Raw genomic sequence first — 24,675 nt, forward strand, 5'->3', positions numbered from 1 at the left:
TGACATCTTACCCTCAAGCAGCCAGCATAAATCCTTGATCTCGGAACGGGAGCTCACAAGCAGGTCTGTCATCCCGACTTGGAACCACAAGGGGTCACCATTTCCCTAACAGTGACAGGGCCAACCACTGGGCTCTGCATTAAGACTGGAAAAACCCAAGATTGCAGCTCTGATAGGAGCCTGTCTGGGCACACTAGACTCTGACAGTCTGTTTGCAAATGCTGAGGAGGCTTTGGGTTATGTTCATTCATAAGCTTTGAGTGAAGACGAAGGTTTTGGGGGCAAGGTCACCGTGGGGGCAGGTGTGGTTTCTGTTCAGCATTATTAGAAGCACTCGGCTCCCACTCCAGCACAGTCCTTCCTGAGGACAGGAAATGCACGGACCTTATCACAAGATTACATATTTGTAACGAATATATTCCCATTCTTACCCACTGCTCAACTTCCGATTCTCTTATAGACACATAGAATTTGTTTGGTTTTTCACCTCCCACACTACTCTTCCGTGAATGATTCATGTTGTGACCACAATTTGTGGCTTTCCTCTCTTTGTTTCTTTTTTAAAGTGTCCTAAAAAAATGAACAAAACCTACAAGGAAACCCATGATTTTGTCTAACTAATATACTCAAAATAAATGAAAATAAAAATAAAATTCTTTATTTTAAATGCAGTTTAAATTTAATCTATCTTTTCTATGTTGGTTAATAATTTTTTTTTGGATTATTGCTTAATTGTCTTAATATATCCAAAGTCCTAAAAGTTAAATGAAATTGTAACATATTAAAACGGTGACCCAGTTTCTTGTTAGTTTATAGCATTCTAGCACACATATCTTTGAGGTAGTTTATCCGTCTGGGAAACTGTGTTCTAGCATGACACATGAAGTAGAGCCCGCTCTACCATTGCTCTGTCTAACATGGGTGAAAGGCTGCATCAATGCTGTTATGGTTCTGCATAATCTGGGTACGCTAAACCAAGCTGAGGAATGAAGGGCTCTGTGGTTATCGGCTACGGCATCCGGGTGCGGGTGTCTCACGGAGTGCTCTGTGGCTATCAGCTATGGCATCCCCGGTGGCATCCCCGGGGCGGGTGTCTCACCAAGTGCTGAAGCTATAGTCTCTAAACCATAGCACTAGATATAAGTCAGCTGAGCCCTGTGCTCACCTCCCATCCAGCTTAGCTGTTTAGCTTCTGAGGTCAGACAAGATAGAGCTCCTTCAGAACGCTATGGATGTAGACTGCTCTTGGTGAGGAGTTTTGCCTCACGGGGAGGGGGATGTGCTGTCAGTGGATCCCTGTAGACAGGATATCCCACGGTCACCAGTGGAGCATCACTCTGTGTGACCAAGTAGTTTCTGAGAGCAGAGGATTTGGCCAGGAGCTGTGTGCTCAGTGGCCAGGGCCCCAGGTGAGTGTCACGTACCTGAGTTCAGTCTTGTGAATCTCGGCAATTTTCTTTTCCAGTTTCTCTGAATGTTTCGGGAAAAATTGGAACTTGGAGCTGTAGCCTTCAGGGTGCTTTCCTGGGTCGTAATCCCCAATCTCCGCTTTTCAAAGGTAGAAAAAAAGAAAAAAACAAGATTAACACATGGCTCGGAGGCCAAGGCACAAGGCAGACACTGAGCTTGGCCCTTGGCTGGAAGAGGGCAGGCTCACAGGGAGCAGATGTGTGCTTTCTTTCTCTGCTGCATACAGTCGGTTAACTTCCAAGTCACACAGAGATAGTAGGGCTGGCCCTGTGCTCTGAGGTCACAAGTCAATTTGCAATAAAAGAGCAGAAGCCTGTTCTGTGGTCCTCAGTCATTCAGCCACACGGGAAGGCATGGAGCCATGCCCTCCATGGTAGCAACAAACGGTGAGCTTGATCAGGAAGACGGGACCTCTGGTGTTCCACCCTAAATCCCATCCCGAAGATTTTAGTCGGGACCGTTCAGGATGTAGCCCTCACGCATGGAATCAGATGAATACATTCAGTGCTCATGGTGGGCTCACCAGGTAGGCCTGCTGCTACATGGCTATAACCCAGTGACCAAGTGCAGGGACACCAGATTCTAAGGCTGACTTCCCAATGCTGTGGCTCGTGCCATGCCTACAAAGTTCATCTCTAAGGCTGTGGGGTCTCTGGGAGTTCTTATGAGCACCGTCTTTCCTCAGTGCTCTCCCAGCCAGAAACCAGCTTTCTCCACATGCGGAGCCCCACCCAAAGGGTAGCTCAGAAAAGCAAAGAGGAGCTTCCAGCAGCTTGCTGGCTGTCCCCTTCCTTCCCTTGGAGAGCCACATGCTCTTCAGCGGAGGCAGACTGAATACTGGGAGGAAAACAAGACCCCTGTCACAGCTGGACATGGTGCTCTGGACTTGTGCGTTCCACTGTCAATTATGGGTCCTTCCATGTTATTCCGGGCCGAGTGTGGTAGTGGTAGATGTTTGTAGCCTCAAATACTGGGGAGCCCAAGAATTCAAGACCAGCCTGGACAACATAGTGAAACCATATGTCTAAAGCAAAACAAAACAAAAAGTACAACAAACAAAAACCTAACCAAACTCCAAATTCGGTGGAAATTTCTGTTGTTTAACAAGAGATCCCGTTCCTTGAAGTATGAGTGATTTTGAACCTTGAGGTCATTTACTTTGATTTTATCTGAAAAGCTTCAAGGGAAAAATATTGATGTTGGGTACCAAATACTTTTTGAAAAAAGATGATTTGATATAATGATCAGGGTGGACCTGAGGAAAAGACTAGGGTTTCACAGTGCACCAGAGTAGGCCAGACTTCCTCTTTAAAAAAGAAAGGGGAAGCCGGGCGGTGGTGGCGCACGCCTTTAATCCCAGGACTCGGGAGGCAGAGCCAGGCGGGTCTCTGTGAGTTCGAGCCCAGCCTGGTCTACAGAGCGAGTTCCAGGAAAGGCACCAAAACTACACAGAGAAACCCTGTCTCAAACAAAACAAAACAAAACAAAACAAAACAAAACAAAAAAACAAGAAAGAAAGAAAAAAGAAAAAAAAAAGGGGGGGGGGACTCTCTGGGTACCTCAGGACGCACAAGCATCTGCTACACTTCCCACTGGCTGGGACTGAAATGGTATTCTCAGAGCCAGAGCCCCAGTGGGCTCAGTTTCCCCCTCTAACCACAGGTCTGATATTTCTCCTGCCAGCGAGCTCTTTGTAGATTCTCCTTAGAACTCCTCTGAGAGTTCCCTGATTCACAATCAAGGGCTCGTGTTTTTAATGGAAACTTCATGGTTTTAGGTCCAAATGATCCTGTCGTTAATGACAGTTTTAGGCTGGAGGACTAAGACAATTCCGAGGAGTGACACTTGAGTGTCCTCAGCATTTCATGAGAGAAGGGCATGACAGGTCCTCACATTTCATGACTGATCCCCACAGCCAGCCTGGGAATCAGCAGAGGCTCAACTCTTCCTCATCAGCACCAGGAAATGGCTTCTCACTGGAGAATACTTGCAACCTTGAGCACTCTCAGCTGAGAGGTCTACAAAATAGATACCAGAATCCCATCATGCCTCATGCCATGGCGATTTGCATGAGAGGGTGGGAACAAGTGATTCCTATTACTCTTCAGCAGCATGCAAGGTACAGGACAAGTCTCTGAAGGTCGAAACGACTCAAGGGGGCTCCCAGTGAGACCCTGGGTGCAGGAGGGCTCTGAGCTTTTTGGCTCTAGACAACCCAGGCAAAATCCTTTAACTTGCTTCAAGTTAGAAGCTGTTTCGATCTAAGAAGTCGTCATCTGTGGTAAATGGAATAATGTAATCAGGACTTAGCGTGAAAAGCAAATTTATCCTGTCCAAAGTTATTACCTTGAAGGATATAGGCTGCTAACAAGGCGGCATCAGACGTTTTACAGAGGAGACGACCATGGTAGAGATCCCTTTTGATCTGCAGGAACACTAAGTACCTGCAGAGAGACACAGAATGAACTAGAAAAGATCGCTTTGATTGCTTTAAAGACATAAATATGTAATATAAGCCTATCAAAATCTTTGTCAGGGCATTTTTTCCCTTCATTAAAACATTTTTTTTTTCATACCACAGAACAAGAAATGTTTCCATTTCTTCACAGACTCTCAGGTACTCTGCTCTGAACCATTAATTGTTTAAAGTTCAGATCAAAACAACCTGTCAGTTTCCAATATAGCTCAACATAGACATATCACTCCCTGGCAAAAACACCTCCCTCCCATACCCCCACCCCCAACACCAAAGTGCTGGGATCTGAAGGGAACCAGTCTGATACAATCAGGAAAAACTGGGCCATCAGGGATGGGGAAATAGGGCCCGCCTTGGCCTTGGAGTGCAGTGGTGTGTGAAGGAATAGGCCAGGGGAAGAGTTCAGCCTAGGCTTGGCATTAGCATAGGTCCCCCTGTCGATGATTGGCAGAAGTCAGTCAGATCTCTTCAAATCCAAATAAAAAGGGAGAAGACGGGCTGGAGAGATGGCTCAGTGGTTAGAGCCTGTGCTGCTTGCTCATGCAGAGGACCCGAGTTTGGTTCCCAGCACCCATGTTGGGTGGCTCACACAACCCATTGGGAACTCCAGTTCCAGGGTACCTGACGTTTTGACACCCTCTTCTGGATACTGCAGATACCTGCACTCATATGCACTTCTGTGTGTGCGAGTGTGGGTGAATGTGCGAGTGCGTGCATGTGTGTGTGTGTGCGTGTGCGCATGCTCCAAGTATTTAAAACATGTGAGAAGTGGCACTCATGTAGGAGCGGAAAAGTAGGAGCTGCTGGCTAACATCTTTTGAAACACAGAATGTGTATGTGGGGTGGAGGCAAGGTATCGAGAACAGGAGCCCAGCACCGAGTGCCTGTCTGCTAGAGCAGACAGACGCTGCCTGACTCACGTCTAATACCTCATTTAATTCTCACACAACACTTCGAAACAGGCACTATTATTACTTCCACCTTCCAGATAGATCTGAGGCTTTCGTGGTTTTCTCACAGACACACAACCAAATGGTAAAGGGCAGATCCAAATTCACGACTTGGGGACTCCTGACTCTTTAATACTGTGTGACCCTCAGAGTCTACAGCTGCTCTGTAGTTTCTGAAGCAGCTGGACGGCCCCTGTCACAGTGGGGTGGAGCTGACAGCTTTCCCTTTGGAAGTGCCTTTACCAAGAGTGCTGAGAGACGACCATGCTCTCACAAGTTGACCAACAAGAGCAGGCCTAAGGCTACGAGGTGTATCAGTCCCTTGAGTGGGTCCTCTCCCACCCTGGCTTTGTGGCCAGGAGGCACCTGTGGTGGTTTAAAAATACAGCCACAGTTTCTTCATTTCATGAGAAACTACTGAATTCTCACCTCTTGTAGGGCTGGTCTTAGAGAGTTGCTGTTAGTAACAAACCAAACAGAAATGAATGTCTCGTCAGCGTCACCACAGCCGCTCTGTTCTTCTCTTGGACCATTCACTCTACCTGAGGATGCTAACACTGACCTACAGAAAGGCCCAAGGGGAGGAGGAGGAGGGACACTTTCTGCCAACAGTCACAGAGTACCCTCAGACGAATAAGGTCCCAGCCAATCCATGACTAATCCTCAGCTAGAAGCTCCCAGCTCAATCACCCCTGGACTCTCAACCCACGGAAGTTCTGAGATGGCTCGTTACTTTAAGTTAGGGCTGATGGTACTTTGTTGGGCAGTCACTACAGCACCCCTAGGGAAGCAAGGAGTAATGGAACTATAGCCTAAGTCCCTTCAGTCCACTAATTCCGACCAGCAGAATGTAGGGCCTCCTTGGACAACTGGTTTCCTCTGTTTTATAGTCAGTCTGAATTACATGTCCAGGTAATCATGTCAAAATGCCCAAAGAGAAAGAGAGCCGTGGGCAGTGCAACTTTCGGAGGAAGAAGGGAGTGAGTCCTGGGCGTAGAGGACGGAGAAGAGTCAAGGAGCCATCGACCCTCTCCTTGGGTCTTGACACTGCAGGTACAGCCCCCACACCAGCAGTATCGGCGTTATTTGGAGTCTGCACCTTTTTACCAAGCTCCTCGAATGACTTGCCTGTAAGAGGCCGGAGTCCTAAGAAATGCAGAAGTACCCCCGTGACCACATCAGTATGCGGTATCTTCCTCAAACCAGAGCGAAGGGGAGGATTTCCTCCCGGGAGCTTGTAAGAGCCCTTCCTCTCCTCCACCAAACCCACTTGGCCCCAACATTCGCCGAGAAAGACTGGCGTCATACCGAGAGAATAATTAAGATGGATCTCTCAAACCCAGCTTGTCTGCACTCTGCTTCCCACAGTGAAATGCCACACGGTGTGTGGGAGAGGTGAGTGAACACTTCCCTGCCTCTTGCTGTTCCGACTCCCACCTTCCACAGGGTTTGGCAGGATGCAGACACAACCTTTGCCCCCAACTCACTGCTCACTTCCTGGGCTCAAATCCACCTCTCATTCCTTCTTTGGGGCTCTGCTCATTTATGACTGAAAACCCGAGAGACAGGCTATCCTGGATGAAAGATGTTTCAAACGGCACCCACAAATCGGAATGGTGATCCTCTGCCACAGACCGAGGAACACGCCCCTAGGGAAGCATGTCCGAGGTGCTCTCGTAGCTTCTCTGGAGTGTCTGATCCCCACTGTATGCAAGCTGCCAGCCTTCCCCACACAGAGGACTGTTGCTTTACAAGGCATTGCTACGGATGAGCCCATGGTAGACGGGCCCATGGCAGATGTCCAGGGTGAGGTGGAACGTGCTCAGCTCTCTGAGGCTGGGAGTCCTTTGACTTCTGATTGTATGACAGCTGTCGGGAGCTCAAGGGGAAGGCTATAAAAACTGTCTAGCAATACCATGGCAAATGGAGGGGCGGGGGCGGGGGGGAGGATGGGCAAGTTATACCCTGAAGAAAACGAGCCATTAGAGAGCAGGAAGAAATGAGCTCCGTAAAGGACCCTCCAACATCTTGACGAGGCACCCCTTGGTTTTCGGCCACAGCGGTGTCCAGAAAGGTTTAGGTTGACTTGGTGCCGACACGGTACCCCGCACCATCACAGCATCGTTAGACCCACTCCTATGAGACTCCGGTGCGCTCTCACCATGCAGGGCCTCTGGGGTTATCTGGGGGTGTGAAGCTGTCATCAAGGCAACTGTGTGTGGCAGATGAGGGATCAGCGTCCCAGGCCTGCTCAGCACAGCCAGCTGCTAGTGCTCCTCAGAACCAGAGTTAAGGAACAGAACCTCCCTCGACTCCTAGCTGAGGAGACAGATATCCAGAGCTGTGGCATGACTTGTCTGGTGTTACCCATCAGTCACAAGTCAGGCCTCTGATTCTGGGTCCAGGGCTTTCCTACCCTGTGGTAATTCATTTAGCTCTCAGAGGAGAGAGAAGGGCCCCTAAATGTCTCTCTTTCTGTGTGTGTGTGTGTGTGTGCGTGTGCGTGTGCGTGTGCGTGTGCGTGTGTGTGTGTGTGTGTGTGTGTGTATTCAGGCCTCCAATGACTCCATGAGTAACCGCCGCTTCTGTCCCATTTTCACAGACGAGGAAACCGAGTTCTGAGAGGTACCACTAGCCCTGTCCCATAGCTCAAAAATACCGTGAGATTTGAATCCAGGTCTTCCTGATTCCTTAGCCAGGGGTTGGCACACACGGCCCACTGCCGTGCTTTCTAATGGAATCGAGTTTTGCTGGGACATGGCCTTGCTCACTCATTCATGCATCATCTACGGCTGCTTCCGCGTGGCACCGACAGAACCCAGTATGGTGACAGAGACCATATGGTTCCAGAAGCCCAAAACACTGACTTTCTCCCCCTCTCCAGAGAGGTTTGGCAGTCCGTGTTAGCCTATCGGAGGCTCAAATAATATTCACTGAAAGAATAAGTGGCTGGGGACTCCATGTGTGGATGCACACATTCATTCACTCTATTGAATTCCTCCAACCCCGGGCGTGTGCCAGGCCTCTGCCTCCTGGTAAGACGTGGCTGCGTCGGTTTCCTTCTGGTACTTGATCTTGCAAAGAGTTCATCCACCTGCATTCCCCGGTGAAAGCTAAATCTGGTGCCTAACTCTCCATTTTCATGGCCCCATCACCAGTCTGGACAAAAAAACAAAATCTATTTATTATTTAAAAACAAAATGACAAAGGAAACTAATCAGGATTTGGAAACTAAATCTGTCATGTGGGAAGGACCCAATGTATAAAGTGAAGCAGAATTCTTTTTTTTTTTTTTAAACTGATACTCAGTTTCATTCTCTCTTTTTTTAGTATTTATTTACTTTTAGGTGTATGGATGTTTTGCCTGCCCATTTCACCATGCGCCATGTATGTGCAGTGCCCACAGAGGAGGGTGTTGGATCCTCTAGGACTGGAGTTACAGATGGCTGTGAGCCACCCTGTGGGCGCTGGGAATTGAACCCAGGTCCTTTGGAAGAGTGGTCAGTGTTCTTAACCACCCAGCCGTTCTCCAGCACCGAAGCAGAGTTCTTTACTCTCCAGCTCATCCCTTCCTCAGCCTCACTCCATAGGAATGGCTGAGGTGGTAGTGAAATTTAGGATCCAGATTGCCAGAAAAAAAAAAAAAAGACACACAGACAGCTAAATGAGCTTGGCAGCAAGGTGGGATGACGAGATGAAGGGCCCAAAGGCAGGAGTGAATTATGGGCACCGAGTGAGGCTGGGGCAGGTCCCCAGTCTCTTGAGATCAGAAGGGATATGTATGAGAAACATGGAGCGAATTCCAAGGCTTCATAGAATGTTCCAGAGAGGGACGAAAACTTCAGATCAGGCCAGGCACCCCACAGTTCATACTACTGACAATATGAGAAAACTGCACTCTGGGGAAAGAAGGCTGGCGAGGTAAAGATGGAGGGGAAATTGTCTGAGGTGGTTATTGAGGACACATGCAGATGGCGGAGGTGCCGGTACACTTGCCGCTGTCCTTGAAGTCTGCTGCCGCCGCCGCCGCCTTGGTGAGAGGCCTGGCCGTGATCCCAGTGCTACATTGCCATGGACCATGTCATGAATTTGGCAGGAAACACACCGAGTCTTTGCTCAGTGCAAGGCTCCCTGGGGGCTGGAAGTGTACCAGGAAGTTTAAGACCCTCCACGGAGCATGGTGACACACAGGCTGTGATCTCAGCACTAAGGGGATGGAGGTAGGAGCACGGTGACTTCAAGGCCAGCTTGGTGACACTCTCAAAAACACCCAGGTCCACACTGAGCCTTGTCTGGATTTATGATCCACAGAATCTGTGATAATAAATGCTTATTTTATTTGTAAGTTTAATTATTTGGTTTTGTGAGCCAGAGGTCTTTTTGAAAATAAAAAGTTTAAGTGTTTCATACATTTATACAATATATATTGATCATATCCACCCATGAGATCATCCTCCCAACCTCCCCTATGCCCCCATGCAAGACACAGTCTTAGATATGCCTGACTGGCCTTGGACTTTTTTCTTTTCTTTTTTAATTTAAAACATTTTCTATGTGTACAGGTGTTTTGCCTGTATGTACCAGATGTGTGCCTGATGTGTACCCAAGGAGGCCAGACAGGGCATCAGATCTCCTGGAGCTAGAGTTATAGACGGTTGTAAGTCACTAACGTCGGGGCTAGGAATCGAACCTGGGCCCTCTGGAAGAGTAACCAGTGCTGCTCTTAACACTGAGCCAGCTCTCTAGCCCTCAAATTTTCTTTAAAAAATATTTATTTTTATATTTTCTCTCTTTTCCTCCTTTCTTCCCTCTTTCTACGAATGTGTGTGTATGCAGGCACATGTGTGTCCAGGTGTCTCTGAAAGACAGAGGCGTCAGATCCCCAGGACCTGAAGTTACAGGCAGTTTCGAGCCACCTAATGTGGATGCTGGGAATCAGATTCGGGTCTCTGCAATGGCAATGTGTTCTCTTAACCTCTGCACGATCTCTTTAGCTCTGGCCTCAATTTTTCTGAGTCAGGATGAGTCCTGATCCTCCATCTCCCAACTGCGGGGGGTTATAGGCATGAGCTACCACACCGGGCCTGAAATGTTTGTTTTTTAAACAAAGAATAAGGAGGAGGAGGATGACTATGATGATGACAAAAAGGAGGAGGAGGAAGGACAAGAAGGAGAAGGAGAGGAAGAGGAGGAAGAAGAAGGAGGAGGAGAAGAAGATGATGATAAGGGTTGAAGAGATGACTCACTGGTTGAGAGTACAAGTTACACAATCACGAAAACTGGCATTTAGATCCCAGCACTCATATTACAAGCCAGCATGCTTGTAACTTTAGCACTGAAAGATCTGGTGACCTCTTCTGGCCTCTGCATGTGAACAAGCATGTACCCACCCACACGCTTGTATATATACTCATGTACACACACACACTAATTAAAACAAACAAAAAAGAAGCTAGTAAACTGGTTAAGCATCCCAATAATTTGCAGAATTAGCTATTGCTATCCTCATTCTGTGAGTTGTCCAAAGGTCAATGAGGTTGAATAGTGTACGGCCAAGCCCTGCAGTCAGGAAGTAACATGAACTGGACTTGTGCTACCAGGTCTATGTTGCTTCTTGGTAGGAGGGCCAGCAAGTTAATAAAAGAAATTGGATGATGAGCTCCTAATAGCCAAGAAAAACCATTTGGAAGCCCTGTGTCTAAAAGCAGTCACCAAATCGCTAGACCAGTTCCTCTCAGCCCTCCTGGGGGGCCAAGGACACGGAGAGCAGGCAGTGCTGGTGGTAGAGGCAAGGAGCTGGCTTTAACAAGGTTTAAGTTTGGTTGGGTGGTGGTGGTGCACGCCTTTAATCCAGCACTCAGAAAAGAGGCAGGCAGATCTCTGAGTTTGAGGCCAGCCTGGTCTACAGAGTGAGTTCCAGGACAGCCAGGGCTACACAGAGAAACCCTGTCTCAAAAAACAAGCCAAACCAGCCAATCAACCAACCAACAACTAACCAACCAACCAACCAACCAACCAATCAACCAACCAATCAACCAACCAACAAGTGTTAGGTTTGGCCTGACCTGGACAAGAGTGGACAGGGTCTGCTCTAGCATTCTCAGCAGGGAGAAGGGGGCTCAGGTCATGAGGGGCAGTAGTGCTTTGAACAAACACCTCTCCTTGGTAAACATAGCGATCCTGTCCCCATGGACCTGTCTGAAGCTACTGGGCTGCTCATTAAGATGGCGGCAGTCACTTTCAGTCCCATGAAGGTGCGCAGAAATCACAGTGCTCACATTTGCATCGATGTCCTCTGTGCTTTATAGTTGGCAGGTGCATACAGCTCTATCCATGTCCAGGAGGCAGCCTTCCCGGTCTTGACTCCAGAAGATTCTCCTCAACCCACACTGGGCTCCACGTGAAGCCACTTGCCCTCCTCCCTGACTCCTCCACCTTCCTTGGTTTCTCTCCATATTTCCTGTTTTTTTCTGCACTATTTCCTGATTCTCATCCTCTCTCCCTTTCCTGATTTCCCTTCTGAGACAACCCTCCGTCCCTTTCACCCAATATAAAGCCAGCAACATGCTCTTCCACAGTAATGGAAAGGATTCTGCATTCTCTCTTCTTTTGTGCCTTTGGAATTTTTACAAAGTAGTTCAGGATCCAGAACAGATCTCAAGGTTGTATGGGACAAGTTGCCTCTATATGACGGCAGTTACCTCTTTTCTTTTCTTTCTTTCTTTTTTTGGTTTTTCGAGACAGGGTTTCTCTGTGTAGCTTTGTGCTTGTCCTGGAACTCGCTTTGTAGACCAGGTTGGCCTCGAACTCACAGAGATCCGCCTGCCTCTGCATCCTGAGTGCTGGGATTAAAAGCATGCACCAACACCACCCGGCCAGTTACCTCTTTTCTGACTTTGCTTTCTCCAAGGCAGTGGAGAGGGGATTAGAATTAACAGTGCCATTTCTTCCCCAATGGTCCCACCTGCCACAGGTGAACATCAGTTTTGCTGAAGACAAAATAAGGGATCCCAGCAACCCAGAACTTCTGAATCTCAGAGGCAAGGCTTAGGACGAGTCTGGTTTAGACGCACAAAGCCGATCCTGTTCACTGACCCTCTGGCAGGGTGGCTGTAGGCTAGAGGCTCTTTCTCTTTCTCCAGTGGAAGAGACAGGGCTCATGGCATGCCTACCCCAGAACATGCTTCCCATAATGAAGAGAGCTTCACGCACTTTTCAAACAGCATGCTGGGATCTACTCGTTTGATCTAGAATCTCCGTGTTTTCCACCCTGCCTTCCCACCTTGGTATTTCCCAAGTATATCCTTTGGGCCACTGGAGTCTATTTCCAAGCCTGAAATCAAGCAGCTGTGTCTCCAAAGCCATCAACAGAGCCACCTTATAGGCAAGAGAAAAACCTGCGGGCGGTTCAGCAATTAGTGACTCCAGAGCCCTTGTAGAGTGAGCAATTGGAGACTCAAAAGAGGAAAGTTCCGGCTGCTCCACCTCCAGAGACCAGGAACAAAGAAAGTGGGAGGCCAGGAAACACAGAACAGGTTCTATCTAGGAAGTGTTCCTCCAAAGAGAGGCGGGCACTTCCAAAGTTCCCACCCTCCCCACAGGCCACAGTGGCCGGGAGTCGCGTGCCAGCCTCACCTGGTTATTTCTTCTTTCAGGGCAGCAGGGTCTGCAGGGTAGAACTTCACACGGAAGCACATGGTGAACGGAGGCTGGGCTGCAGGAAAAGGAGCCTGTTAGGAGAGGCCCTCTCCAGGAGACGATCGGGTTCCCCTCCTGGCATGCACAAGCCCCTGAACCATAAGGAAAAAAAATCCCTTTGTGGGGCTGGACAGAAGGCTCAGCATTGGGAGTGCTAGCTGAGGACCCAAGTTCAATTCCCGGCACCCACATGGTAGCTTGCAACCATCTGTAACTCCAGATGTCCTCTTCTGGCCTCCAGGGTATCAGGCACACATATGGTGCACATACATACATACATACATACATACATGCAAGGTAAACTAAAAAAGAAAAAACCTTTTGTGGATAGGGCCATCATATACTAGAGCAGTGGAAAATTACACACATAGACCAAATCTTACTACCCTGGGGGTCTCCTCCCGTCTCCCCAATGGCAAAGCTTGGATTCTTTATGAATACTCACATCTCAGCTGCTTCACCACGGACTTTGTAAACTCCAACCAGTGCTGAAAACAGAGAGCACAAGACAGGACAACCCTCGTGAGAAGTGACATAACAGGAAAACTGTTTTAGCCAACGGAAATGGCGAGACAGAATGCAGTCTGCCCGGGGTAAAAGCAGCCCCAAAGCTTATGTATGAATAGAAGTTTGGAGAGGAAAGTCGTGTTCTGAAATAAGCACCAATGATGGGCCAGCTGTGAAAGGGGAAAGTCGTCCCTGCTTCAGGTGCCATTCCCAGGGTTCCTGGTGACACCCCCCCCAAAGCAGGGTGCCCCAGCTTCGAGCCCTGTTCCCGGCAGGCCCACAGGCACAGATAACCACGCATGTCTGTACAGTGGGCTTGGCTTGAGTGGGAGCTGCCGGCTTAATGTTTGGTGTGCATTGTAGTAACTACCACTTCTTTTGGCTGAGGAGTTGGGTGGAGGGTGTTGGTGGCGACTCTAAAAAGTAATGACAAGAAGAGATTTCAGAGTGAAGAGGAGCTAGAGATGGCTGGTGTGTACGTCCATTTTTTCCTGAGTAACACAGGTAGGCAATCCTTGTGTTACTCGGGCTTTCCTGGCACACGAGGATATTTAAAGTCTTAGTTTCCTGTGATTGTCATCTGCAACCAATGTGTAGAATAGTATCCTGTCTCCCATGGTGTTTTATAGCTAGAATACAGTAACCCTACATTTCTCATTCTCCCTCATGCCTCTTAAGCTTGGGGGAAGGCAGCAATGAGATTATTCTAATCTCTCTCCCTCTCTCTTTTAAAGATATTTATTTATTTGGTGCGTGCGTGTGTGCGTGTGCGTGTGCGTGTGTGTGTGTGTGTGTGTGTGTGTGTGTGTGTGTGTGTGTGCCATGTGAGTGCATGTGTCCACAGAGGCCAGAAGAGAGTGTCAGGAAGCTGAAAGCTAGAGTTAATGGTGGTTGTCAGCTGCCCAATGTGGGTGCTGAGATTAGAACTTGGGTTGTCTGGAGGAGCAGGAAGTGCTCCTAACAGCTGAGCATCTCTTCCCAGCTTAGCTCATCATACATCAGTTTCTCAAATCTCTGTGGGTACTTTATAAAATTCATTGCTGATGCTTGTTGCTTTTGCATTAAGCAAGTAACCTGCCAACAGACAGCTAAAACTGCTATTATTTGGGGGTTGACTGCTTTGGAGGTAGCTTAAAGATGCTAGCTGTAACTTCGCTGAGGACAGGAACTGACTTGTTTACCAAATAATTGCCAGGGCCTAGTACATGGGCTACTTGTATGGAATGGGCCAAGGGATGGGTTCCTCAGTGCTCTCTTTTCTGGCTACTTCTGCTTAGTCTTGGCAGAGATCTTCTTCTGCAGGAAAGTAGCCAGGCCATGCCGACAGCCTCCTGGCTTCCCTCGGTTCCCAGCTCTCGCCTTCTGGGCTGGGCTGTGGGTCATGTAGTTAATGGACTCACTAAGAGCCAGCTCTGTCAGCTCCACATGGATAATCTGGGCTGACATTCTGCTCTCTTGCTTCCTCTGATCTGGGCTCCCACGAGGCTGGCAACTTATTAAAGCCACTCAGCGTGGTTAAGAGGCCCTTCTCACATTACACGGCCCACCGCAGCTCTGCTTCGCAGGGGAGCCACGGGAGCTGCAGCCTTGCCTGGGAAGGTGCAGGAGGCCTGTCCGGTTCAGAGCGTAACAGGCCCGAATAGTGAGAACACAGCGGACGTCGGGGAGGCAGCAAACGGAAGCCTAGACTGACAGGTCGGAAAAAGAAGACAGAAATGATAGGGACTGATGGAGACATGCGGTCTGCAAAGGGAAGATGAGCTGAGTTACAGAAAAGGTGCCTTCCCTTGGCCGTGGCAAGAGACTGTTTTCGTTTGGACCGCAGTGAGGGGCTCAGGAGAGGACTGGAGTTGGGGAACCTTAGGAAGAGTTGGACAAGCTGTCACAGCTTGTCTGAGGGATTTTAGGGGAGAAAGCTTGAGATTGTCCCAGCAATGTGGTGACAGCTTCTTGTAGTAGATTGAGTCCCAGAACTAACTCACACGGATAACATGAGGTGAGATCAGGGACAGAGGCAGATTCAGAGGGGATCAAGTCAGAGGGGAGCCATCTTCACACTCTGAGGCTTGAAAGGGCACAAACAGAGGTGGAAAAAGGGCAGAGGCTCAGGCTGAGTGGAACGGCAGGGCACGCCGGGAGGTAGCTGCTCCGGAAGAGAAGGGCGGGGAGGAAGGAGCCCCAGGACACTCAGTGAGCAAGCAGCCAGGAGCTGTTGAGACCATGGTGGAGCCCAGGGGAGGAGGTTGCTGTCTGCCTTGCACCCTTGGGAGTGGGGAATTCACTTCCTGTACCTCTACCATGAATTAGTGGGTTTAGAATAGCATCATCACATTGAAGAAGGCATTTAAGACTTCTCCAGGACTCTCACGGGCCTCTGTACTCCACGCTCCTTTTCTGAGGAGAGTCACCTCATTCTTGGGCTACCATGTGACTTCAGCATGCAGCCTCAGAAACCACACAGGCTACAGAACCAGACTGCCCTGGCTCCGGACTGGCCTCGCCACTTTCTTTGGTTGGACAACCTGGCTTAATCTATTGGAGTCTCATCACGTGCCTTAAGGACTGCATGATGGGACATGCGTGGAGCTCTTGGCTCAGCACCAGGCACACTTGGTGTTCTGTCTCCATGAGCCTGCTGCCGAGCTTAGCATACAGCAGACTCTTCATAAAGGCTATGCTCTTCTTTCCCAATCTTCTCTTGTTCATACTCCTTTAATTTTTTTTTTTTCGAGACAGGGTTTCTCTGTGTAGCTTTTGCGCCTTTCCTGGATCTCACTCTGTAGCCCAGGCTGGCCTCGAACTCACAGAGATCCACCTGGCTCTGCCTCCTGAGTGCTGGGATTAAAGGCATTCGCCACCAACGCCCGGCCATAGTCCTTTAATCTTGATCAACTCCACATACATCCTTTTTCTCCTCAAGCACATTCTGACCTAACTGAAAAATGATCAACGGAACACATCTTGCCCTTTTACTTTCTATATCGCTATCTCTGGGGCAGATGAAGAGATCTTGGTGCATATGGCCCTCTTTTTTTTTTTTTCTTTTTTTAAGGAGGGAAAGCTTAGTACAAATAAACACTGGGGTAGGGTGGGGTGGGAGGGCTCATTACTTTCTAGAGAATGGGCACATATAGTAGCAAGGACAGTTTCTTGCTCTCCAGGCACTTTGTGGCCTCACACTAAGGTCAGAGCTAAGCGCAGTGCAGCGTGTCAACAGAGCAGAGCAAGGGACAAACTTGGAGGGGAAATCTCCAAACACTGATGCTGCTCCTCCCTGCCAGGCAGGGAGGGATACGTACATTAGGAGTGGAGGCAGGGCTAGGCAGAGGAAACCCGCATGGTAGGTGTCTTAGAGTCTTTGCTAAAACACCTATCTTTAGCACACAACCCTAAACATGACCTGGAGGACACAGTGACTCAGAAGGCCAAAGGACAAGCAGCATTTGAGATCCCACGGTGAAGGGCATATCCACCCAGCACCCGTCATTCTGGGTAGTGCTGGGATGCTGTACCCTACAAGTCTTCCAAGGCCCCTGATAATAGCGGAGACAGTCCTATCTGGAGCTGTGAAGGAAATCCTGGACCTGAGAAGGAGGGCCCTATGGGATTTACGAAGCTCTGCAGGATTTGTGATGGTATCTTTGGAGAGTGGCAGATGTGCATGGGTGGTGGGTAAGCAGGGACACACAGCCTGCATGTGCCTGCAAATTTTCCCACTTCTGAGGGATGCCAGATAACACAGCCTCACGGTCAGCAAAGGGATGAGGAATCGAAGCTGCAGAAATGCAGGGTGTCTACAGGCTGGGAGGACGAAGGTGAACATCAAGGCACCACAAATCATTAACTCATTCTTTCAGCAAATGCGTATTGAACGCCAGCTGAATTCTAGGCCCTGCACGGGCTCCATGGGAGACAATGATGGATGAGATGCAGTCTGCATGTTCCCTCTTGGAACAAAGGCTTTCGTACCACAGTGCAGGAGGTGCTATGATGGGCAGATATTAGAGAACAAAGGGGCAGAGGGGGATATACAACAGGGTCAGGAAGACCGTAAGCATGACAAGAAGGCAGCTTTGGGGCTGGAGAGATGACTCAGTGGTTAAGTGCTTGTTGCTTTTGTAGAGGACCCAGGTTAAGTTCCTAGTACCCCCATCAAAGCTTACAACTGCCTGTAACTCCAGCTCCAGGGAATCCACCATGCTCTTCTGGCTGCTGAGGGCATGGGCGTACACATGGCATGCACACACACAGATGAACACACATACACATGAATAAAATAAAACATACATCTTCAAAAAAGAAAGGGGGTGGGGTGGGCAGTGGTAGCACATGCCTGTGATCCTAGCAGAGGCAGGTGGCTCACTGTGAGTTCAGGGCCAGCCTGCTCTACAAAGCAAGTTTCAGGATAGCCAGAACTGTTACACAGAGAAACCCTGTCTTGAAAAACAAAAACAAAACAAAATGAAAAAAACAAAAAAAAAAAAAGAAGAAGAAAGAAAGGAAAAAAGACAGACAGACAGGAAGAAAGGGGGATAGTCAGGAGAAAACTATGGAGTGTGGAAAGTGAGGAGAAGGAGAAGCATGCTCCAGGCAGGGGAACTGAAGGACTGAGGTCTAAAACGGGAGGCAGGCTTGTCAGAGTTCACAATATCCGGCGAGACCACAGAAGGGAGAAGGTGGGATGGGAAAGTGATGTTGGGGGTGACGCAGGGGCCCAAGGGAAGTGGACTTACTCCTGTTTGAGACACCGGTCTTCGTCAAGGCCCGCGGCCTGCAACTGTCTTCACTGCACAGAGCAGAGAAAGGACTACAGGCTTTGCAAGGTGCTCCAGGGCTTATGTCCGTTTGGCTCACTCTGTCCTGCCTAGACCAGTCTGGCATTGCCCAGGAAGGCTCTACCTAACCAGGGCAAGATTGCCTGAAATGCAGGTCAGCCCATTTACTAGAGAGGAAGCAAGAGATGCCCCCTTTGTGCACCGGGCTCCATGACCTCAGCACTAGCCTACCAGCTACACCTCTCGTAGGCATCCATGGGCAATTTGCTTAAGCTCTTGAGGCTGCCTTTTTGACATCTGTGAAATGCCGGGTTTCCTCAGCTGAACTCTGGTTCAAGTGACTTTCAGGCTCAGTGCTATGATTTGATGTGATGATGCCAACTACAGGGTCTGGCTGGCTCCTGACTCCTGAGGCTAAACTTTGAATATGAGTCACATACAACCAAAGATTTAGGCCTAGTAACTAACCCTGTGCTCCATCTCTGCTTTGAATTTTGACTTACCCGCTGCTTATCTGGGTCCACAAAACGAATCCCAAAGTAGTCTTTCTCAAGTAGGTTCAGGTGGTGGCAAAGGAGGTCAAACAGGTACTGGCCTTTGGCATCTCTCTGCAAAGAAAGCAAGCTCCATTGAGAAATGCATACTCTTTGGGCTGACGTGTGTGTGTGTGTGTGTGTGTGTGTGTGTGTGTGTGTGTGTGTGTGTTATAAGAGGTATGTGCATGCGTATGTGCACATATGTATTTGTATGCAACTCTTGAGGGTGAATTGTGTGTGTGTGCATGTGTGTATCGTGTGCGTGTATGTGTGCATGTATGTATTGTGTGTGTGTGAGTGCATCTGTGTATCGAGTGCATGTGTGCACACATCGAGCCTAGAGCTCCTCTCCCTGAATCTGAAGCTCATTGACTTGGCCAGACTGGCTGGGCAGCAAGATTCTCCAGCACTGCCATGCCTTGCTTTTGATTTTGGTTTAATACTTGTAAGAATGATTTAGGCACTGCATTTGGATATAAAGGAAGTGTACACGCATAACCGTCTTCCACAGTGCGATGCTTCACAGTCTCTGGCATTTGGAGGCTCTGAGCACCTGGGAGAAACTCAATAGCTTCCCACCACAGAGATACCAGAACTCGCGAATTCATCCACTGCTCTTCGTCTCCATTGCCAATCCCATAGGTCAAACCACACCTGTCTCGCAGGTGGACTGCTTCCTGCGCCTTCTAGTACACTCTCTTCCCACCCTCGCCCTCTTCATCCTTCTCTACCAGCAACCAGAGTGATCACAACTTAGACATTCTCTTAGACATCACGTCTTGTTTGCTGAATAAGTAAGATAAGCACAGGATAAGCTATTCAAATGTACAAAAGATTATGCTACAAAGTTAGTTTCCATCCTCTCCTAGGCCCCATGGTCTTCCTAGGGGCAGCCTGCAAACAGATTGCTAAGTAATAGTCTCTATATATTGGTCCATCTATACACATGGATGTCACCTTTTAAAAAATTAAAAAACTAAAAATATGTATTTAATATATATATATATATATATATATATTTATAGTGTGTGTGTGTGTGTGTGTGTGTGTGTGTCTGTCTGTCTGTCTGTCTATGTGCATACCGTGGTGAATGTGTGGAGGTCAGAAGACAACCTTCAGGAGTCAGTTCTCTCTTCCCATCACATAAACCCGAGGACTGAAACGCGGATTATCCAATCAGGTTTGGTGTCAGACCCTCTTATCTGTTGAGCCATTTTGCTAGCCCTTAAAATACATAACACATTTCCCCTCAGTACGGGATCCAGGGGCTCACAAGTGCTCTTCCCCCGAGCTTCATTTTAAACCTCCACAATTATACACACTGCTCCTTGCTTTTGTTTGTTTTGTTTTGTCTTCTACTGGAGCTATTTAGCAAATCCTTATATAGTAGTGTACATGGCTATGTCTCAGAGTTTTAAACCACTGTATACAGTCCAATGAGCCTAATGTTATTTACCCAGGTCCACACTCGTGGAAACAACGGTTCCTAATCTATTACAAGCAATGTGGCAGCGATCTTTAATTACACTACTCACGTCTGCTTAACACAGTCAGTGTCTTCCCACATTCTCAGAATAAAGTCCTAAGACTGGTCAGGGTCTGTGATGCCCTACAGAGCCCAGCTCTTGCCTCTCTCCGAACATATCCCAAATCACTCTCTGTCCTGCACTCCGGCAACAGCCTTTCTGCTCCTGAACATGCTAATGCTCTTCTGCTTCTGTGTCTCTGCATTCCTGCCCGGAACACAATTCCTGGAGCTCCTCTTGCAAAGGTCTACAGACCGGCTGGCTGCCCCAATTCTGCATCTCGCTTTCCTGGTTACATCCCTCACGACACAGCACTCAGTTGTCTTGCTGGCTTCTCCCCTGTTTCTCTCTCCTCTGCTTCTTTTGAGCAGGCCTTCCCCAGAACTTAGCACAACGTCTTACCCAAGACGGGCAGGACTTCACAGTATCTGTTGAATAAACTACTCAATAAAGAGAAGGTAGGTTGGCTGAAAAGTTACATAAAATACAACAGACCTTGTACTTCCCGGACCTGCCTGGGTACCCTTCCTGAGCCAGGAGGAGAGCGATTTGCAGGGGACCATTAGACACCTGGAGCCCTGCAAGCCCTGTGTCTCTGCAGCTGTCCCAACTTGCTCTGCAGCTCAGCTCAGATGCCCTTTGGTAAGCTTATGTGGAACTTTGCAGCCAATTGTCAATGTCTTCTAAGAGCCAAAGACCTTACTCCGTGAAATGGCCAGGTCCACGGGCAATCACGGAAGGGCCTGGCCCTCCTCCAGCAACAGGTATATCATGAAGATTTTCACGAAAGTTTCATTCTTTACCTCCTCTCCTCTGCCGGCTTACCCTATACTATGGAAGAACTCGGGCAGGATGCCAGGGAAGTCTTTCAGCAAGTATCTTAAGGAGTTTGTTCTTGCAGAGGCTGAAAGACGAGTGCCGCATGGCCAAATTAAAGGAGGAAGCCATGTGAAGGTGCCCTCCCTCCCCTTCTGCTGGCCAGTGCCCCCTCCCTCTTACAGCACATTCCTGAAGCAGCAGCCCTAATCCTGCACTCTGCTCTCCCGCAGAAACAGGACAGAGACTGGGAGTCCTCCTGAGACTGCTGGCTGGTGGGTCCCAAGCCAAGTCTTTAGAAGGACTCCCCCAGCAGCAATGGTCTCTTGGGGCGGGGTCTGTCCACTCCTTCCTTGTTGCTGCTGCAGAATATGAGCTTACACTCCTAATTAGAGTCCTCTGGGAGGGGAGAAAATGTGTTCAACTCAGTCTGCAGCATGCCCTATGCGAGCAAGCGAGCGAGCGAGCACTTCCCTCAGAGCAGTGGAACAGAAGAGGAGAAGACATTGGCGGGGTGGGGTGGGGTTTCCTCTACAAACGCTATTCACACCACGGTAGTCACTGCCTTGTGAACAGCTAGCGTGAGTTTTAAAGGCTGAAGCTAATTTCCAACCACACAGAAACCTGGGGAAAGTGTGAGACCAACGCTGTGTCACTGGTTACCCTGGAGAAACAGGCAGTGTGCTCTAGGTGATTATCATTTAGTCACAGCTCCCAGCCTGCGTCTGTTTATCTTCAGGACAAGGAAGCGGAGGCAGAGCACCCAAGCCCCTATCCCACCCCCCCCAAACTTGGAGGCTGTTCTCTTCCCAAAGACGTTACTGGGTCATAGTAACTTACTAAGCACTCATTTAAAATGAATCTAACAGTACACACATATTGAAAATAACAGTGCATGTAAGTGAAGGCATTCATTCTCTCTGCATGGTGCACAGAATGATGGGAACATTTATGTTTTTGCTCCGTGCCATGCCGGATTCTGGGTCTCTGTTTTGACTATTCTTTGGCAAGGGGACAGAGGTAGCGAGGAGAAAGCAAGCTTGGACCAGTGACCCAAACCACTTAAGGTTAATTGCATTTTCTGCCTCATAATAAACAGCCTTGGGCGAGAGAGCACTTCATTTTAACCCATCCCGGATGGAATCAGGCATGGTGCACCCTGGTGGGGGAGCAGCATGCAGAAAGCCCCATCATTAACCTTGCTCAATCCTGCCAAGCTCAGAGGCACGGAGATTTGAAGTCCAAACTAAACGAGGCTTCATGAGGATGAATAACCATGACTTTCTCCATTCTGGGCCACATGGGGTTAAATGAGAACCTTTATGGGACCTTACAGAGGGGGGATACAGGGAAGAGGTGGGGTAAGATGGAAGGAGGAGGCGGGGCAAGATGGAGGGAGGAGGCGGGGCAAGATGGAGGGTTTATAGAAGAGGGCCCTGTGATTCCAAAGTACCAGAGTCCAGGCATGGGAAACGCCACACGCAGACTACGGGGCTTCCTGGAAAAGAAGAGCTGGACAAGGCCTGGCTGGGGAAGGACAGCACCAGGGATGGGACGGCTTCTGGCCACCATTCCAGCTTACATTGAAATTTTCTGCAATTGAGGATTCTTGGTCAGTGTCAGGGCCTGCGTGTCTGGGGTTCGGGCCCGCACACTGTGTGAAAGCTTGGTATTGCCACAGAGGAGCCAACACATCAGCTCACCTTCTCAGGGTCAGGCTCAAATCAGTGGAGCAGAAAGTGGGGCAATTCCTGGGGCCTGTTCTGCTTTCTGCCCTGTAGTTCCACACTGCACTCAGCCCAGCTTTCTGAGGCGAAGCGAGTTTGAGGGCCGAACATGCCGATAGCAGGGCCACGGACATCCTAACGGACATCCTAACCTTGGCATATACTCTTGTCCATTTTCTTTGAAGCAGGGAACTCTTGCTGAGCTCTGGACTCAGGAGCTCACTTTTTCTGCTTTGCTATTAACCAACAAAGTTCTGTCTAGGAACTTCGGAGGCTGCAGCTAGATAAGCAGCTGGTTCACCAGGAAGCCAGGGGAGAACCAGTGAGGACCATCTGCTGGACCTACTGTTTTCCATAGGCTGCCATGGGGTCCATGTGGCTCCTGGCAGAGTGGAAAGTCTGGTGTGGAGGGAAATCAGGACTTCAGAGGGAGAGAAGACTGGTGTTCCTTTAGACATTGTTCTCACCTATCACCTATCCTTCATAAACACAGAAGCCCCTTTGCCTCCACAATCACCATTCTGTATGAAAATGTCAAGGGCTGGGGTTGATTTTCACCATGGCACACTCATCTGGGTAGGTTCATATGCCAGGTTCATGCCGCAGAAGCCCTGTTGGCAATCGTTGCTCAGGTCAGAGAACTGGCTTAGGTCACTGGCACGCATGTGGGTGCGGAGGATGTGCATGCAGAGCGTGAAAACCCCATTTAACTCATTACACTTTTGCTATGACCCTGGCCGTCAGAGCACAGGCTGCAGGTATCGTCAAACCCAAGGCACAAGACCGGCTTGCCTCTCACCCAGTTCTGCTGTAGCAGGGTGTCTGTTCCAGAACACTTGTCCTGGTCTTTGGACTCTGGTTTCTAGGTGAGGATGGAGATGGACTCCTCAAGGCTTCACAGTTACACTGATGTCTTAGCATCATGTCCAGCCTTTCCTTTCCCCACCTGGTTCCTTGGAGAGGATCCACAAACATGCCCAAAGCCTAGGTGATGCCAGTTATCATATTCTATGTTCATCTCCTAAGACAGGACTTCAAAAAGTTTGTTTTAAAATTAATTTTAATTAATTAATTGTTTTGGATATAGGGTCTTACGTAGCCCAGGCTGGTCTCAAATCCCCTTTGTAGCAGAGGCTGGACTCAAACTCCTGATCCTCCTACCTCCAGCTCCAGGCATGAGATACCATGCTTGACTATTTTTTTTTCCCCCCGAGACAGGGTTTCTCCGTGTAGTTTTGGTGCCTGTCCAGGATCTCACTCTGTAGACCAGGCTGTCCTCGAACTCACAGAGATCCTCCTGGCTCTGCCTCTTGAGTGCTGGGATTAAAGGCATATACCGCCGCTGCCCGGCTTAATTTTTTTTTAAGGGTGATAAAGTGCCTTTAACAATGTAGATGTTTAAGATATTTATTACTAGGTTATGTAATTGGAAACAAAAAACAAAACCTCAGGGCCATTGCTCAAAGAAAACAGAAAGAACAATTAAAATTTACTCAATTCTAGAAACTGCCTCTCAGGTAGGCCTAAGGCAGGGAGCACTGTCATGTGCAGCTCCTATCCTACTAGGGATGCTCATTTCAGTGTGACAGATGGATCCAGTGCGAGGCACAAGAGGTGTCTCTCGGTCTAGAAACAATTCTTGGGCCTGGAAATGTATTTCCTAATATGCACTAGAGGAGGGGGCAGGATGCCTCCGTCTTCGGGGCTCCAGGTATATCCATGGCCCAGCCTTCATAGTGGGATGCAGAGAGTACCTAGAGGATCCTGGTTCTGCAAACGTGTGGCTGTTCCTCTTGCTAGGTCTGGGCAGTGGGGTGAGTGCACGATCCCCTGCCCAGCAAGGTCCTTGGAACATTCATGTCACACCTGTGCATCTGCCCAGCAAGTTTACAAACTCCGTGGCCCAGATCTGCTCAGGCCTGCCTAGCCACCCTGGCTGAGATGTCACTGCTGAAGGTCTCTGCCACCTCGTGTTGCCAATTGAAGATTACGTTATTTCAAGTCCACAAAGTGGTTGGAAGCCATTAGGAGAAACACCCAACTGTTGGGTTCTGAGGGCTTCCCGGAGCAAAGCTCTGAAGTGACCACAAGGTTACACGGATCCAGGGTTTCGACACAGGCAAAAGTGGCTTGGGGAAGGGAATTTCTCTTTGGTCTCATGGCACTCGGTGTACCACTGTCCTGCTGCTGGCCT

At 49.0% G+C, this 24,675-nt stretch overlaps 1 protein-coding gene across 4 annotated transcripts in view; it reads right to left on the bottom strand.

Annotated features, from left to right (window-relative positions):
• Positions 1-24,675, bottom strand: part of Frmd5 (FERM domain containing 5) — a 278,030-nt gene that overhangs the window by 27,955 nt on the left and 225,400 nt on the right. For all 4 annotated transcript variants that reach the window (XM_076568612.1, XM_042276094.2, XM_042276093.2 and 1 more), the window contains exons 2-6: positions 18,380-18,484; positions 13,040-13,082; positions 12,532-12,610; positions 3,817-3,914; positions 1,425-1,548 (exon numbers count right to left, since the gene is read on the bottom strand). In XM_076568612.1, the coding sequence (XP_076424727.1) occupies positions 1,425-1,548; positions 3,817-3,914; positions 12,532-12,610; positions 13,040-13,082; positions 18,380-18,484 (449 nt within the window). The remainder of the gene's footprint in view (positions 1-1,424; positions 1,549-3,816; positions 3,915-12,531; positions 12,611-13,039; positions 13,083-18,379; positions 18,485-24,675) is intronic.

Source organism: Peromyscus maniculatus, chromosome 4 (genome assembly GCF_049852395.1).
Source record: "Peromyscus maniculatus bairdii isolate BWxNUB_F1_BW_parent chromosome 4, HU_Pman_BW_mat_3.1, whole genome shotgun sequence".
NCBI classification, from domain to species: Eukaryota; Metazoa; Chordata; class Mammalia; order Rodentia; family Cricetidae; genus Peromyscus; species Peromyscus maniculatus.